This window comes from Pan paniscus, chromosome 1, assembly GCF_029289425.2.
Source record: "Pan paniscus chromosome 1, NHGRI_mPanPan1-v2.0_pri, whole genome shotgun sequence".
In the NCBI taxonomy this organism is placed as follows: domain Eukaryota; kingdom Metazoa; phylum Chordata; class Mammalia; order Primates; family Hominidae; genus Pan; species Pan paniscus.
This window is the reverse complement of record NC_073249.2, coordinates 175,385,097-175,402,160: the sequence shown is the minus strand read 5'-3', so window position 1 is coordinate 175,402,160 and position 17,064 is coordinate 175,385,097. Positions and strand designations below refer to the sequence as shown.

The window sequence follows — 17,064 nt, the reverse complement described above, 5'->3', positions numbered from 1 at the left end:
TTTTAGAGTCATCTAGAAAATACATAGTTAACCAGAATTTTCAAGTAAGAGATAATACCAGTGGGGTAAACTATCTTTTAATCAAATATTTTAGTTAATACAAGATTATAACATCACCATTTTTCTTTACATTATAACAGATATACAAGTAGACCGATACTGTCACAAAACAACTGACAGAGCCGAAAGATCCCTCAGAAACACCAGTAACAGCTTCTCCCCTACCTTTCCCTAAACATGTATGAAAGTCTAATGAAGATAGCAATATATTTCAGAGGTAGAGAGAGAGTAGATAGGAAGCAATGAAGGGGTGAGAGAATAGTTACAAAGTTTACTTACTTTTACAGCCCATGGGAGCTCAGCTGCAGAGGTTCCACTGATTAGCAAAGGACTACTGGTATCATGCTATAGAAGAAAGTAAAGCACAACAAGAGTTGAAATTCTCACATCAAGAAGCAATGAAGAAAAAATGGTTTTTGGATTTAAATATATTCATACAAAATGCTGGATCTCAATGCACACAGGACACTATTTTACATTTACTAGACCATCTAAATAACAATGAAACAAAGTGATTATAATACCATATTTTTACCGTACCTTTTCTGGTTTTTGTTTTGTTTTGTTTTTGAGATGGAGTCTTGCTCTGTCGCCCAGGCTGGAGTGCAGTGGCATGATTTCGGCTCACTGCAACCTCCATCTCCTGGGTTCAAGCAATTCTCCTGCCTCAGCCTCCGAGTAGCTGGGATTACAGGAATGCACCACGACACCCAGCTAATTTTTGTATTTTTAGTTGAGATGGGATTTCACCATGTTAAGCAATGCATGACTGTAATGCACGTAGGCAACAAATCCCTAAATTAACCTTCTGACTACATGCCTAAACATAAAAGTGCAGAAATTCTCTAAACTTAAGAAATTAAATTATTAGTATGCAGACCAAAAACTTCTAAAATGTTGAGTTTAAAAACAAGCAACTAGTTACTGGGGAGGATCACTTGAGCCCAGTTCAAGGTGACAGTGAGCTATGATCGCAGCACTGTATTCCAGCCTGGGCAACAGAATGAGGCCATCTCTTAAAATTTAAAAAAACAAAAAACAAGAGGAGCCATAAAATATCTGGGGAAAAAAAGGAGTGAGGTGGGGAGGACTAGCATACTAGATTTAAAAAACATGTCACCAAATATGATAATTAAAACAATGTAACATCAGCATATGGTATGGATAAATAGATCAATAGGTAAGAACAAAAAAAATCGAGTAAGCAATCAAAATACATATGAGAATTTAGCACACAACTGAGATGGCATTTCAAAGGGAATGAAGAGACAGGAAGTGAAGGATGGATTATTTAATAAACTGTATTGACTATACTTTCTGTAGGGTAGCCATCTTGAAAAAATATAAAGTTGAATCTAGGCTAGGTGTGGTGGCTCACGTCTGTAATCCCAGAACTTTGGGAGGTCAAGGTGGGCAGATTACCTGAGGTCAGGAGTTCAAGACCAGCCTGGCCAACATGGTGAAAAACCATCTCTACCCCCCAAAAAAAAATTTAGCCGGATGTGGTGGTGGGTGCCTGTAATCCCAGCTACTCAGGAGGCTAAGGCAGGAGAATCGCTTGAACCTAGGGGGTGGAGGTTGCAGAGAGCTGAGATTGCACCACTACACTCCAGCCTGGTTGACAAGAGCGAAACTCCCTCTCAAAAAAATAAATAAATAAATAAAAATAAAATCTGTACTCACATCCTAGATCAATACTAACTTAAATGTAAAAAATAAAAAAAAAATTTAACCTGACAATTTATTTACACAAAAGACAATAATAAGCCAGGCTCAGTAGTACATGCCAATTGTCCCAGCTATTTTGGAGGCTAAGGCAGAAGTATCACTTGTGCCCAGGAATTCAAGGCTAGCCTTGGCAACATAGCAAGATTCTGTCTCTTCAAAAACAATAAGACAAATGACAAAATAGGAAAAAAAGACTTGCAACTCATACAGACAAAGAGTTAATGTCCTAATAATTAAAGAGGCCCTAAAATTCAATAAGTAAAAGAGCAACAACCAAGAAAAATGGGCAAAAGCTATAAACAGACATTCACATAAAGGTAATGTAAACATAAGAAAAGCTTATAAGAAAGCTATTCTTATTAGCACAAGAAAAGCTATTCAACCTCACTCCATAAAGCCAAAAGGATAAATTTAAAATTACATACTGTCACCTATCAAACCGCAAAGATCTAAAAGTTTAACCAAAGTATGCTAGCCAAAGTGTACAGAAACAGGCACTCAAACAATTGCTGGAGGGAGGGTGAACTAGTACAACCACTATGGAAAGCAAGTTGACAAAATACATAGAAATTACAAAGGCAAAAACTTTTGAACAGCATTTCTACTTTTGGAAATTAACACATATAAATACATTCCTGCACATGCAAAATAACATATGTCCAAGTTTATTATTCATTGCAGCATTTTTTTATAATGAAAGATTCAAAATAAACTAAAAGCCTATCAATAGAAAGTTAATTATCATAAACATAAGCAAAGAAATACTACACAGCTATAAAAAACAAAGTGGAAGCTTCTATGTAATGATATATAAATACCTCTAAAACTTAATAAGCTACTTATAAAAGGTATAGAATTATGTGTATAGCAGGAGTCCCCAATCCCCGGGCCACAAACTGGTACCCGTCCATGGCCTGTTAGGAACTGAGCTGTATAGCAGGAGGTGAGCAGCTGGCAGGCAAGCATTATGGCCTGAGCTCCAACTTTTGCCAGATCAGCGGCGGCATTAGATTCTCATGGGAGCACGAACCCTATCATGAACTGCGCATGTGAGGGATCTAGGCTGCATGCTACTTATAAGAATCTAATGCCTGATGATGTGGAACAGTTTCGTTCTGAAACCATCCATCCCTCCCAGGTCCATGGAAAAAGTGTCTTCCATGAAACCGGTCCCTGGTGCCAAAAAGGTTGGGGACCATTAATATATAGCATGCTACAATTAAAGTAAAATAAGAAAATAAGTATTTATATATATATATGTATATTTTTAAGACAGGGTCTTAAACCATCAACCAAGCTGGAGAGCAACGGTGTGATCACGGCTCATTGCAGCCTTGAGCTCCCAGGCTCAAATGATCCTCCCATCTCAGCCTCCCAAGTAGCTGGGACCAGACGTGCACACCAACACACTCGGCTAAATTTTAGATTTTTTTGTAGAGATGGGGGTCTCGCTTTGTTTCCCAGCCAGTCTTGAACTCCTGGGTTCAAGTGATCCTCCCACTTCTGCCTCCCAAAGTGTTGGGATTACAGGCGTGAGCCACCTCACCCAGCCTATAGTTTCTTACATATACATATATAATCACTCTGGAAGGATACACAAGAAATTAACTAAAAACAGCAGGAGCCAGTAGGGGGGAAAAAGCCAAGTAGCTGAGTGAAAGGGCCAAAGGGAGAATTCCTTTTAATATATTACTTTTAATTTTCAAATAACGTGGTGTCACTTTTTAAAAATTAAATACAATTTAAATCTAAAAGCATTTCTTACAAATCTTGGTGGAGGAACAGCCAGGTTCAAACTACTTAGTGAAACTTCCAATCCATTCTGGGCACATGCCACAAGACGCAAAGCAACAAAGAATTCCTAAGAAAGAAAAGTATGAATGTTAAGAGCATTCTCCCTCTACCAACTTACCTACCTGCACAAATACTTACAATCTAAAAATATAAAACAATTCATAATTACTACAGAGGTCTTATGTAGCAACAAGTAGCATATTTGCTTCAAAAATATCTTGCAGAAAAATCCTATGTAGAAAGATGTTCCTAGTATTTATGAATCGCTAATAACATAAATGGGAAAATACATACAGATAGTGGAAATCATACAGAATACTCATGTTTAAAATAATACTTAGCGCCAGGCACAGTGGCTCACACCTGTAAGCTCAACATTTTGGGAGGCCGAGACAGGCAGATCACTTGAGGTCAGGAGTATGAGACCAGCCTGGCCAACACGGAGAAACCCCGTCTCTCTACTAAAAACACAAAAATTAGCCAGGTGTGGTGGCATGCACCTGTAGTCCCAGCTACTCAGGAGGCTGAGGCAGCAGAATCACTTGAACATGGAAGGCAGAGGTTGCAGTGAGCCGAGATCGCGCTACTGTGCTCCAGCCTGGGTGACAGAGCGAGACTGTCTCAAAAAAACAGACAAACCAAAAAAAAACAAATAATATTTAATGATATTAAGAGATGTATTTTATCATTTAAATGAGAAAAAAAGAATTAGAGAAAAATCCCAAAAGAAAATAATACCTAAAATGTTATGAAAAGTCATCTCTGGATTGTGAGATTATAAATTTTGAAACTGGAACAGTAATTCAAATGACTTAATGACTGCGATTCCAGAAAAACTACAGAAAATAACTGTGCAACATCAAAAAAAATTATGTAACGGTTTAACTTCAAAATAATTATAAATCTCTCCCAAAAGTCCTTGGATTTTTAGCAGTTGAAGTCTTAGTCCAAAACTTAATAAATAAATGCAAAGAAGCTGAAGCAACTGGTTTTCAGCTGTTTTGAGTTAGTGTCATAGACATGATAACAAAACCCTTTACTCCAGCTACAATTTGTCCAACCTGTCAATACCCTAGTATAGTCGCTGATGTAATCAACCCTTCACTACTTCTCTGAAATCCCGTACTCTCCCCCATACCCTTCATACCCAATTCATAACCCATTCTTATCACCTTGCAGACTGTCTGCTTTATACAATCCCTTGCCTTCACTCATTTCTTGAAAAAATGCTATTTCAAGATATCCCATTTTCTTCTCATTCATTCCACAACCTTCTGTGCAATGTGACTTCAACTCCCATGATTAGCTAGAAAAACTACCGCCTATGTCACAGATAATCTCCTAGCTACCAAATAGAATAGCCTTAAAAAAAAAAGCCTCATACTGCTTATTCTTTTTGCAGCCTGGGAAAGTATCTTCCTGGAAGCTCTCCTCCACCAAACAGCTTCACAAAACCCTCCTAGTTCTCTTCTGACCTTTTAGGTCTCTTCTGTTGGAGTCAATGTCTTCCCTAACTGCTAGTATTCTAAGTATTCTAACATGACCCTCTTTCTTTTCTCACTCTATTTGAGATTCAATTACTCTTAGGTAATCAAGTCTATTACCACAGTATGGATGGGCTATGAAGTGAAATAATTCTGCATTAAATTCTAGTTCTGCTACTTATAGTTGTGAGGCCAAGGGCAAGTTAAAACCCTTCCATAATAGGGGGGTTAATACCTACCTTGCAATGTATTATGAGCAACAAAATAAAAACCATGCTGCAGGAGGAAAGTGCCTACTGTCATTTTTGTCACATGGAAATTCATTAAGTATTGGTTTCTTTTCTTTCATTCATATGCTAACTTAAAAATCTGGGCCAGGCACGGTGGCTCACGCCTGTAATCCCAGCACTTTGGGAGGCCGAGGTGGGTGGATCACTCGAGGTTAGGAGTTCAAGACCAGCCTGGCCAATATAGTGAAACCCCATCTCTACTAAAAATACAAAAAAACTAGCCAGGTGCGGAGGCATACGCCTGTAACCCCAGCTACTCCAGAGGCTGAGATGGGAGAATTGCTTGAATCCCGGAGGCAGAGGTTGCAGTGAGCCAAGATCACGCCACTGTACTCCAGCCTGGGTAACAGATCAGGGCTCTGTCTCAAAAAAAAAAAAAAAAAAATCTATGCTTCCAAAGGAACTTCAAAGTTTAACTGCAGACTCATAAATCCAGCCACCTGGAAGTACTAAGGCAACTCAAACTCAATATCCAAAATCAAACAATTATAAGTAAAAAATTTATTATACTGTAAAACCTTAAGACAGTGACCACATCTATCATGTTAACCTCTGTATTTCTAAAGCCTGGCTCATCATAGGTACTCAACAAATATTTGCTGACTGACTACATGGCACCTAGGTGGGCCCATATGAATTTTGTTTTCCTATGCCTCCAATACACCAAAGTAGCCCTTCTACCCAGAGACTTGAACAGGGACTACAATCTAGCCCCGAAATCTTAATTAAAAGACTGGATATTCTGACCCTCTCATCAAATTTCTCCAATATCTGGCTTTGATCCTGCTTCAGCTATGCCGGGGGTGGGGAGGAAGCCTAACTTTGAGTAGTGGCACTCAGCAAACTTGGAATTCAATCCTTATACAACTCTGAAATCCATCCCCAACAATCAGAACTTCAGAGTACACTAATGGTGTTCAACACCCTTGGCCATAACCACTTTTATGTATTCTGGTCAAGAATTTACTTCTGGTTTATAAATCATTTTTTGGTTTAGATATCAGGAGTAAGATCTAGACCAGAATACTCACATGTCACATGTGATTAACCAAGAGTTTCCTTTCAAATCTTCAAATCTACTAGACAATACCATCTTAACACTTACTTAATAACATTCACTTTTACTTATAACCCTATGTAACTAGGAAAATTAATTAAAGAGCAAAGTCTCTCTGAAAGACAGAAAAATAAACTCCAGGAGAACAATGTCACCCAACTCACACTAACTGTTAAGACTTATATTAACATCTAGTGATTGGAAATACTTTCACTGTTACACACTTGCCCTAGGCAAAACTCTAATGTTGGTAAAAACCAATTCTTGGCTTCAAAATACAAGAAAACCCTGCTGGCTATTTTTTATTTTGAATCACTCAAAAAAAAAATTCATACGAATATCTGAAACTTACTTGTTTGTTCAGGATACCTTTGCCATCTGTGTCAGCTAAATCCCAAATCTGAAATTTAGGGGGAAAAAATATCAATGTATATTTTAAACAAAAGTCATCTGAATGATAAATTAAATCTCTGCTATTTACAACCTCAGGCTCTCTGGTAATCGGATCTAAGAATCATAGAATTAAGAGTGGAAAGAACCCTTAAAGATCATTTAGTGCAAACTTGTCCAACTTGCAGCCCACAGGCCACATGCAGCCCAGGACAGCTTTGCACGTGGCCCAACACAAATCCATAAACTTTCTTTAAGAAATTATGAGGGTTCTTTTATGATTTTTTTTTTTTTTTATCATCAGCTATCATTAGTGTTAATGTATTTTATGTGTGGCCCAAGACAATTCTTCTTCTTTCAATGTGGCCCACGGAAGCCAAAAGATTGGGCACCCCTGATTTAGTGCAACCCTTCACAAAGATACTAAGGCCCAATGAGGGTAAGTGACTTAGCTCAAGAACATTCAAGGCACCAGGGAAAGAAGTGAAGCCTAAGTTCTAACTTCCAGTCACATGCCTTTTTCATTAATCCAAGTTCTAACTCTGAGACCAATGCTCTTTCTACTAGAACGTACATACTATTCTTGATTTTGGATCCTTAAGATATTCTTTTCTATATGCAAGTTGAGATGATTAATGTTTATTTGTGAATAATTAAATTATTAATAGTGATTTTTCAGGATTTTGAATATATATCAATATCATGTATAAGGAGTAGACAGGGGAGGGGCTTTCCACCTCTTTGTGCTCTTTTTAAAAAGCCTCTCATCCCCCAGTCTATTCACCACACATTAAACAGAGACAGTTATAACAGAGGAAGTAGGGAGAGAGCCAAGTCTTTGAGTGTGTGGCAAGATTCCCAGTCTTCACTGTTTCTCCCCACCAAATGTACTTATTACTTCCTCATTTTATCCTATTAAAAAGTAGTTTGTTTCTAAAAATCTGAAAAACACCTTACTTTTCAAGAGGGTAAATCACTACGCTACAAATTCCCTTCATCCTACTATTAAAATGGCTTCTATGACTCAGTTCTAACTTCTAAATTTCTTGATGGCATCTTTCTAAATTTGCATCCAGTTCATCTATAGTACACATTCCTTACAAACTTATAATCTAGTTATAATGAACGAATACTACCTTTCCAAGTATCAAGTCTGGAAGCCCTGATTTTTTCAGGAAAGCAGCAGCATCAGAAGCCAACACCCTTCCAGTATTGCCTGTATCAACCTGAAAAGATACAAATCCATAAGTTGACAACAAAATACAAAGGAAAATTATCACCATTTACCTGCCTTCCATCCCTGTGATTTGGGACCTGGCTTTTGCAAGAAAGGAATGAGAATCCTTTGACTACCATGGGCCAAAGAATATGTGGACAGACATATGAGTAGTACTATCTAGACAGCACTGGCAATTTACAAAGTGGTTTTTGTTTTATCATGCCCTACCATACAAATGAGAAAAGTGAAGCTCAGAGGATTGTCAAAGCAAATTCGTGGGGTTGTAACATCAACACATATCTTCTATGGCTGTCATTTAAATTCCAATTAAATGGCACTAGGAAGAAAGGAGCAGCATTTCCTACAGAGGTCTTCTGACAAATGGGAATAGTTGCACATGTTATGTGCCTCTTCAAACATCTTTCAATCATCAACTTTCACTTTTATACCTACTCTTAGGAACTGCAGCACTTTAAAACAAATCAAAGCAATAGCAGCTCTAAAACCAGCAGTGATTCCAAAATAAACTTGAAGAAACCTTTTTAAAGCTGTTCAGTTCCTAAAACATATTAGGGAACATATCATTTTAACTGACCAGGGACTTTCCTTTAAGACAGAATGAGGTCACAAGAACAGAAACAAACAAACAAACAAACAACAACAACAACAAAAACAGGGAAAAAAAAGACTCATTTTTGTAAAGATTTCCTAAAGTTCCATTTGTAAAAATGAAAAGTACATTTTAAAAAGTCATGGGAAAGGTAACAGGATAATAGTATATTTGTGAGATATCTGTTTTTCCAGTTTAGTTAAAAGATTAAGTTTACTGTAAACATATACTGTACAAAGCATTCTAGACAGTCCAATCCTAGCAAAGAAGCAAAAGGGAAAACCTTTCTTTCAAGTGGTACAACATGGGAAAAATCATGCACTCAGCAAAAAAGAAAAACATGGCCTAATCCTTCAAATTTGGAATAAGAGGAAGTATAAGGATTGGGAAACCTGCCTGTAGAATTCTTCAGAACTCCTTTTCTTTGACTACTTCCTGATCAGCATAGAAAACAAATATCCATACCAACATAGCCTACTAAATATAGAAGCATTCAGGGGAAACATTGATCAAACTCTTATGAAATCATTATGTATTGTATCCCAATTAAGAATTTTACTATCTTCCATTCTTTTGGTTACCCTAATAATATAAACATTTAGTCTTTGTCATCTACAGGCAGTTTCTGAGGTATTCTGCTGCTTGCCTAAAGGCTCTGCCATAGGCAAGGCCAGAAGCTATAGGCCAGAAGCTGATATATCTTCAACAAAGAGTCTTAGAGCCTCATGAAAATGACTATACTTTTGATATAGTCTGTATCTATAAGACATACATAGTCTGAATTATTAACATTTCAAAAAGTGGATTTTTGGATAAAGACTACTCAGCTGACATCACACTACTTTCAAACCATATTGGTAGATGAAGTCAGGATTTCCAGGACTCTTTTCAGTCTGAAAGAAGATGTACTTCATAAAAGCAGACTTCTAATCCGAGATTCAACTGAACAAGAATTACACAGGACTGAATGAACTGTTGAGGAAAATTTAATTATAGTTATTTACTTGGAATACTGTTGGTATTATTTTAATGTTCTATTTTCTAATAGCTATGTGCATAAGCCCTTTCTGAGACCCTCAACTTAGTAGCCTCTGCTTTTGTAAACCAAATGAAATAGTTTTCTTTTTTTATTATTATTATTATACTTTAAGTTCTAGGGTCCATGTGCACAACATGCAGGTTTGTTACATATGTACACATGTGCCATGCTGGTGTGCTGCACCCATTAACTTGTCATTTACATTAGGTATATCTCCTAATGCTATCCCTCCCCCCTCCCCCCAACCCATGAAAGGCCACAGTGTGTGATGTTCCCCACCCTGTGTCTAAGTGTTCTCATTGTTCAATTCCCACCTATGAGTGAGAACATGTGGTGTTTGGTTTTTTGTCCTTGCGATAGTTTGCTCAGAATGATGGTTTCCAGCTTCATCCACATCCCTACAAAGGACATGAACTCATCCTTCTTTATGGCTGCATAGTATTCCATGTTGTATAAGTGCCACATTTTCTTAATCCAGTCTATCATTGATGGACATTTGGGTTGGTTCCAAGTCTTTGCTACTGTGAATAGTGCCGCAATAAACATACGTGTGCATGTGTCTTTATAGCAGCATGATTTATAATCCTTTGGGTATATACTCAGTAATGGGATGGCTGGGTCAAATGGTATTTCTAGTTCTAGATCCTTGAGGAATCGCCACACTGTCTTCCACAATGGTTGAATTAGTTTACACTCCCATCAACAGTGTAAAAGTGTTCCTATTTCTCCACATCCTCTCTAACATCTGTTTCCTGACTTTTTAATGATCGCCATTCTAACTGGTGTGAGATGGTATCTCATTGTGGGTTTTATTTGCATTTCTCTGATGACCAGTGATGACAAGCATTTTTTCACGTGCCTGTTGGCTGCATAAATATCTTCTTTTGAGAAGTGTCTGTTCATATCCTTCGCCTACTTTTTGATGGGGTTGTTTGATTTTTTCTGGTAAATTTGTCTAAGTTCTTTGTAGATTCTGGATATTAGCCCTTTGTCAGATGGGTAGATTGTAAAAATTTTCTCCCATTCTGTAGGTTGCCTGTTCACTCTGATTGTAGTTTCTTTTGCTGTGCGGAAGCTCTCTAGTTTAATTAGATACCATTTGTCAATTTTGACTTTTGTTGCCATTGCTGTTGGTGTTTTAGTCATGAAGTTCTTGCCCATGCCTATGGCCTGAATGGTATTGCCTAGGTTTTCTTCTAGGGTTTTTACGGGTTTTAGGTCTAACATTTAAGTCTTTAATCCATCTTGAAATAATTTTTGTAGAAGGTGTAAGGAACAGATCCAGTTTCAGCTTTCTACATATGGCTAGCCAGTTTTCCCAGCACCATTTATTAAATAGGGAATCCTTTCCCCATTTCATGTTTTTGTCAGGTTTGTCAAAGATCAGATGATTGTAGATGTGTGGTATTATTTCTGAGGGCTCTGCTCTGTTCCATTGGTCTATATCTCTGTTTTGGTACCAGTCCCATGCTGTTTTGGTTACTGCAGCCTTGTAGTATAGTTTGAGGTCAGGTAGCGTAATGCCTCCAGCTTTGTTCTTTTTGCTTAGGATTGTCTTGGCAATGTGGGCTCATTTTTGGTTCCATATGAACTTTAAAGTAGTTTTTTTCCAATTCTGTGAAGAAAGTCATTGGTAGCTTGATGGGGATGGCACTGAATCTAAATTACCTTGGGCAGTATGGCCATTTTCATGATATTGATTCTTCCTATCCATGAGTATGGAATGTTCTTCCATTTGTTTGTGTCCTCTTTTATTTTGCTGAGCAGTGGCTTATACTTCTCCTTGAAGAGGTCCTTCACCCTCTTGGGAGGGTGTATGTGTTGAGGAATTTATCCATTTCTTCTAGATTTTCTAGTTTATTTGCATAGAGGTGTTCATAGTAGTCTCTGATGGTATTTTGTATTTCTGTGGGATCGGTGGTGATATCCCCTTTATCATTTTTTATTGCGTCTATTTGATCCTTCTCTCTTTTCTTCTTTATTAGTCTTGCTAGCGGTCTATCAATTTTGTTGATCGTTTCAAAAAACCAGCTCCTGGATTCATTGATTTTTTGAAGGGTTTTTTGTGTCTCTATTTTCTTCAGTTCTGCTCTGATCTTAGTTATTTCTCATTGGTTCCGTTTATATGCTGGATTATGTTTATTGATTGCATATGTTGAACCAGCCTTGCATCCCAGGGATGAAGCCCATTTGATCATGGTGGATAAGCTTTATGATGTGCTGCTGGATTCGGTTTGCCAGTATTTTATTGAGGATTTTTGCATGGATGTTCATCAGGGATATTGGTCTAAAATTCTCTTTTTTTGTTGTGTCTCTGCCAGGCTTTGGTATCAGGATGATGCTGGTCTCATAAAATGAGTTAGGGAGGATTCCCTCTTTTTCTATTGATTGGAATAGTTTCAGAAAGAATGGTACCAGCTCCTCTTTGTACCTCTGGTAGAATTCGGTTGTGAATCCATCTGGTCCTGGACTTTTTTTGGTTGGTAAGCTATTAATTATTGCCTCAATTTCAGAGCCTGTTATTGGTCTATTCAGAGATTCAACTTCTTCCTGGTTTAGTCTTGGGAGGGTGTAGTGTCCAGGAATTTATCCATTTCTTCTAGATTTTCTAGTTTATTTGCATAGAGGTGTTTATAGTAGTCTCTGATGGTAGTTTGTATTTCTGTGGGATCGGTGGTGGTATCCCTTTTATCATTTTTTATTGTGTCTATTTGATTCTTCTCTCTTTGCTTCTTTATTAGTTTTGCTAGTGGTCTATCAATTTTGTTGATCTTTTCAAAAAACCAGCTTCTGGATTCCCTGATTTTTTGAAGGGTTTTTTGTGTCTCTATTTCCTTCAGTTCTGCTCTCATCTTAGTTATTTCTTGCCTTCTGCTAGCTTTTGAATGTGTTTGCTCTTGCTTCTCTAGTTCTTTTAATTGTGATGTTAGGGTGTCAATTTTAGATCTTTCCTGCTTTCTCTTGTGGGCATTTAGTGCTATAAACTTCCCTCTACACACTGCTTTCAATGTGTCCCAGAGGTTCTGGTATGTTGTGTCTTTGTTCTCGTTGGTTTCAAAGAAGATCTTTATTTCTGCCTTCATTTCATTATGTACCCAGTAGTCATTCAGGAGCAGGTTGTTCAGTTTCCATGTAGTTGAGTGGTTTTGAGTGAGTTTCTTAATCCTGAATTCTAGTTTGATTGCACCGTGGTCTGAGAGACAGTTTGTTATAATTTCTGTTCTTTTACATTTGCTGAGGAGAGCTTTACTTCTAACTATGTGGTCAATTTTGGAATAGGTGTGGTGTGGTGCTGAAAATAATGTATATTCTGTTGATTTGGGGTGGAGAGTTCTGTAGATGTCTATTAGGTCTGCTTGGTGCAGAGCTGAGTTCAATTCCTGGATATCCTTGTTAACTTTCTGTCTCGTTGATCTGTCTAATGTTAACAGTGGGGTGTTGAAGTCTCCCATTATTATTGTGTGGGAGTCTAAGTCTCTTTGTAGGTCTCTAAGGACTTGCTTTATGAATCTGGGTGCTCCTGTATTGGGTGCATATATACTTAGGTTAGTTAGCTCTTCTTGTTGAATTGATCCTTTTACCATTATGTAGTGGCCTTCTTTGTCTCTTTTGATCTTTGTTGGTTTAAAGTCTGTTTTATCAGAGACTAGGACTGCAACCCCTGCCTTTTTTTGTTTTCCATTTGCTTGGTAGATCTTCCTCCATCCCTTTATTTTAAGCCTATGTGTGTCTCTGCACGTGAGATGGGTTTCCTGAATACAGCACACTGATGGGTCTTGACTCTTTATCCAATTTGCCAGTCTGTGTCTTTTAATTGGAGCATTTAGCCTTTACATATAAGGTTAATATTGTTATATGTGAATTTGATCCTGTCATTATGATGTTTGCTGGTTATTTTGCTTGTTAGTTGATGCAGTTTCTTCCTAGCATCGATGGTCTTTACAATTTGGCATGTTTTTGCAGTGGCTGGTACTGGCTGCTCCTTTCCATGTTTAGTGCTTCCTTCAGGAGCTCTTGTAAGGCAGGCCTGGTGGTGACAAAATCTCTCAGCATTTGCTTGTCTGTAAAGTATTTTATTTCTCCTTCACTTATGAAGCTTAGTTTGGCTGGATATGAAATTCTGGGTTGAAAATTCTTTTCTTTAAGAATGTTGAACATTGGCCCCCACTCTCTTCTGGCTGGTAGAGTTTCTGCCAAGAGATCCGCTGTTAGTCTGATGGGCTTCCCTTTGTGGGTAACGCGACCTTTCTCTCTGGCTGCTCTTAACATTTTTTCCTTCATTTCAACTTTGGTGAATCTGACAATTATGTGTCTTGGAGTTGCTCTTCTCAAGGAGTATCTTTGTGGTGTTCTCTATATTTCCTGAATTTGAATGTTGGCCTACCTTGCTAGGTTGGGTAAGTTCTCCTGGATAATATCCTGAAGAGTGTTTTCCACCTTGGTTCCGTTCTCCCCATTACTTTCAGGTACACCAATCAGACGTAGATTTGGTCTTTTTACATAGTCCCATATTTCTTGGAGGCTTTGTTCGTTTCCTTTTACTCTTTTTTCTCTAAACTTCTCTTCTCGCTTCATTTCATTCATTTGAGCTTCAACCACTGATACCCTTTCTTCCACTTGATCGAATTGGCTACTGAAGCTTGTGCATGTGTCACGTAGTTCTCGTGCCATGGTTTTCAGCTCCATCAGGTCATGTAAGGTCTTCTCTATGCTGTTTATTCTAATTAGCCATTCGTCTAATCTTTTTTCAAGGATTTTAGCTTCTTTGCAATGGGTTCGGACATCCTCCTTTAGCTCAGAGAAGTTTGTTATTACTGATCGTCTGAAGCCTACTTCTGTCAGCTTGTCAAAGTCATTCTCCATCCAGCTTTGTTCCATTGCTGGCGAGGAGCTCTGTTCCTTTGGAGGAGAAGAGGTGCTCTGATTTTTAGAATTTTCGCTTTTCTGCTCTGGTTTCTCCCCATCAATAGTATCTGATTCTCACTGACTCCTCAGAATTCAAAAACAAATACTTGTATGGAATGTTTTTACTCTGTATAGCAATATAGTTATTACATGGGTTCAATAGCAATTTGTTTTTCTTCTTAGGATGTAACTGGATAAGCCAATTGTGTAAAACAAGGCCATTATTTGAGAATGACTTCTTTTATTCAAACAAAACAAAGATTAAAGAACAAGCACTGACTTCATGTGGCACCAACATCACAAAGATCTCCCAAGAAAACTGGGCTGCTACCTGGTTTACAAGATCCCAGCCTCACGGGTAGTAAAGTAAGGTCACTTACCAGCAGGCTAGGAAACTTAGCAAATCTGGGAAACCTCAAGATGAGATAAATTCACTCATATTTACATGTAGTGAAGGTGAAATATGGTGGAGAGAATTTCTAAGGTTTGGAGCACAGCCTTAAGACAGAAGAACAAATGTAACAGGGGAATTAAAAAGTACAGTCTGAGATTCTTGATATTTTTCAGGCAGAAATTATTCTCTGACCTTAGAAGTTGCTATATAGTTTATAGCTCCTGATTTGCAAGTCAAAACCAAAGAGGCCTATAATGTTTAATACTTGCTGCAACTATGTAAACAGCCAGGCCAAAAATAATGAAACCAGCCTTTTCTGTGATCATAATCATAAGGTAGTTAGACTGTTAGAAAAAATAATCTGACACTTGAAAATGGGCAAATAAGATTGTCTACACCTTCAAGAAATTATCATCTGATCTATGGTATGCACCCTTGATGACTTTCTTCTGTCTAGACTACTTTATACTCGTAGAGGTAGAGGTTAATAGAAACTGATAGCGATGCAAGTGACTCCTGTCCATACCAATACAAATGAATATTGTCTGGTGAAGTATGTAAATCTCTGTAACTCATATTCCCATTTTTTTGTTGTTGTTTGTTTGTTTGTTTTTGAGATGGAGTTTCACTCTTTTTGCACAAGCTGGAGTGCAATGGCACGATCTTGGCTCACTGTAACCTCGCCTCCCAGGTTCAAGTGATTCTCCTGCCTTAGCCTCCCGAGTAGGTGGGATTAGAGGCATGCACCACCAAACCCAGCTAATTTTGTATTTTAGTAGAGACAGGGTTTCACCATGTTGGCCAGCCTGGTCTTGAACTCCTGACCTCAGGTAATCCACCTGCCTCAGCCTCCCAAAGGGCTGGGATTACAGGTGTGAGCCACCACACCCGGCCATATTCCCATTTTTATATCTGACCAGAGGCTGTATATCTGTACTAATTAACCAGTAATTAATGAGTTGAATAAAATCTGATACATGCTCATTATGTATTTGTATAAAAGTCATGTTTTTCACTTTGTGAAAATTATACTTTAATAAGTCTTAAAAACAACATAGAAGTTATTTGTATTTGTCTTAAGAATTTGGAATATTTATATCTGGATAAATCTATCAAATGTATACATTTTCAACATAGATATTTAAGACAACTAAGTATTTGGACTTAATTATCTTTCCTTCATTTCTCTGGGATTGTCAAATGCATTAAGTACTCAAAGTAGGAGGCTGTAAACAAGATGTTGAAAACAAGACACATCAAATTTATCGAGCTAGCTGGTAATCTACAGGCATACAATCAAGAGTTGACAGTACATTTGATGTTCAATCCAGGCAAACAATGAAACAAAAATCTTACCTGTCTATAGTATTTTTCATATACAGAATTCCCACTTGATAACTGAAATAAACAAATTAATAAAAATTAGATGCTATTCATTAACTTCTATTAACATATTTGGCATTCATTCAACAGATATTTGAGAAACAAAGATGAATAAGATAAAATATCCTTGATTTCAGGGGTTAGGTTTTGTTTCTTCTTGGGGAGCGTGAGACAGAGAATAGATAAAGATAGTCACATGGGTTACTAAGAATCAGGTAGACAAGAAATGAAACAAGAATCTTAAATTTTGTTTTTGACATCAAAACTCCTCTTCATCTAATATTTTACCCAGAAACCCAATATGTAACAAATTGAGAATGAAATGCTTTCTCTAAAGCCAGTTGAGAGGCCCAAATCCCCAAGAATTCATCCTCTACCCAAGTACCCAAAGTACCTATGAATACATTTCAAAAACCACTTCAATAAAACAATTAAATGAATATACAAACTGACGTACAGAAAGATAGTGATGTCATCAGATATAAACTGCTTGCAGAAAGGCAGTTCCATTAAATTCACACTACAGTTCAAAGAGTTCCTTGGTCAGCTTATGAACAAACTCATCTGAAATTCAATGTTTGAAGGATCGACTGGGTGCAGTGGCTCACACCAGTAATCTCAGCACTTTGGGAGGCTGAGGCAGGAGGACTGCTTGAACCCAAGAGTTTGAGACCAGCCTGGGCATCACAGTGAGACCTCGTCTTTACAAAT

The 17,064-nt window shown here is 37.7% G+C and overlaps 1 protein-coding gene across 3 annotated transcripts in view; it reads right to left on the bottom strand.

Annotated features, from left to right (window-relative positions):
- Window positions 1–17,064, bottom strand: part of EPS15 (epidermal growth factor receptor pathway substrate 15) — a 164,972-nt gene that overhangs the window by 110,519 nt on the left and 37,389 nt on the right. For all 3 annotated transcript variants that reach the window (XM_034965094.2, XM_034965105.2, XM_034965099.2), the window contains exons 2-6: window positions 16,327–16,368; window positions 7,940–8,029; window positions 6,766–6,813; window positions 3,554–3,649; window positions 340–405 (exon numbers count right to left, since the gene is read on the bottom strand). In XM_034965094.2, the coding sequence (XP_034820985.1) occupies window positions 340–405; window positions 3,554–3,649; window positions 6,766–6,813; window positions 7,940–8,029; window positions 16,327–16,368 (342 nt within the window). The remainder of the gene's footprint in view (window positions 1–339; window positions 406–3,553; window positions 3,650–6,765; window positions 6,814–7,939; window positions 8,030–16,326; window positions 16,369–17,064) is intronic.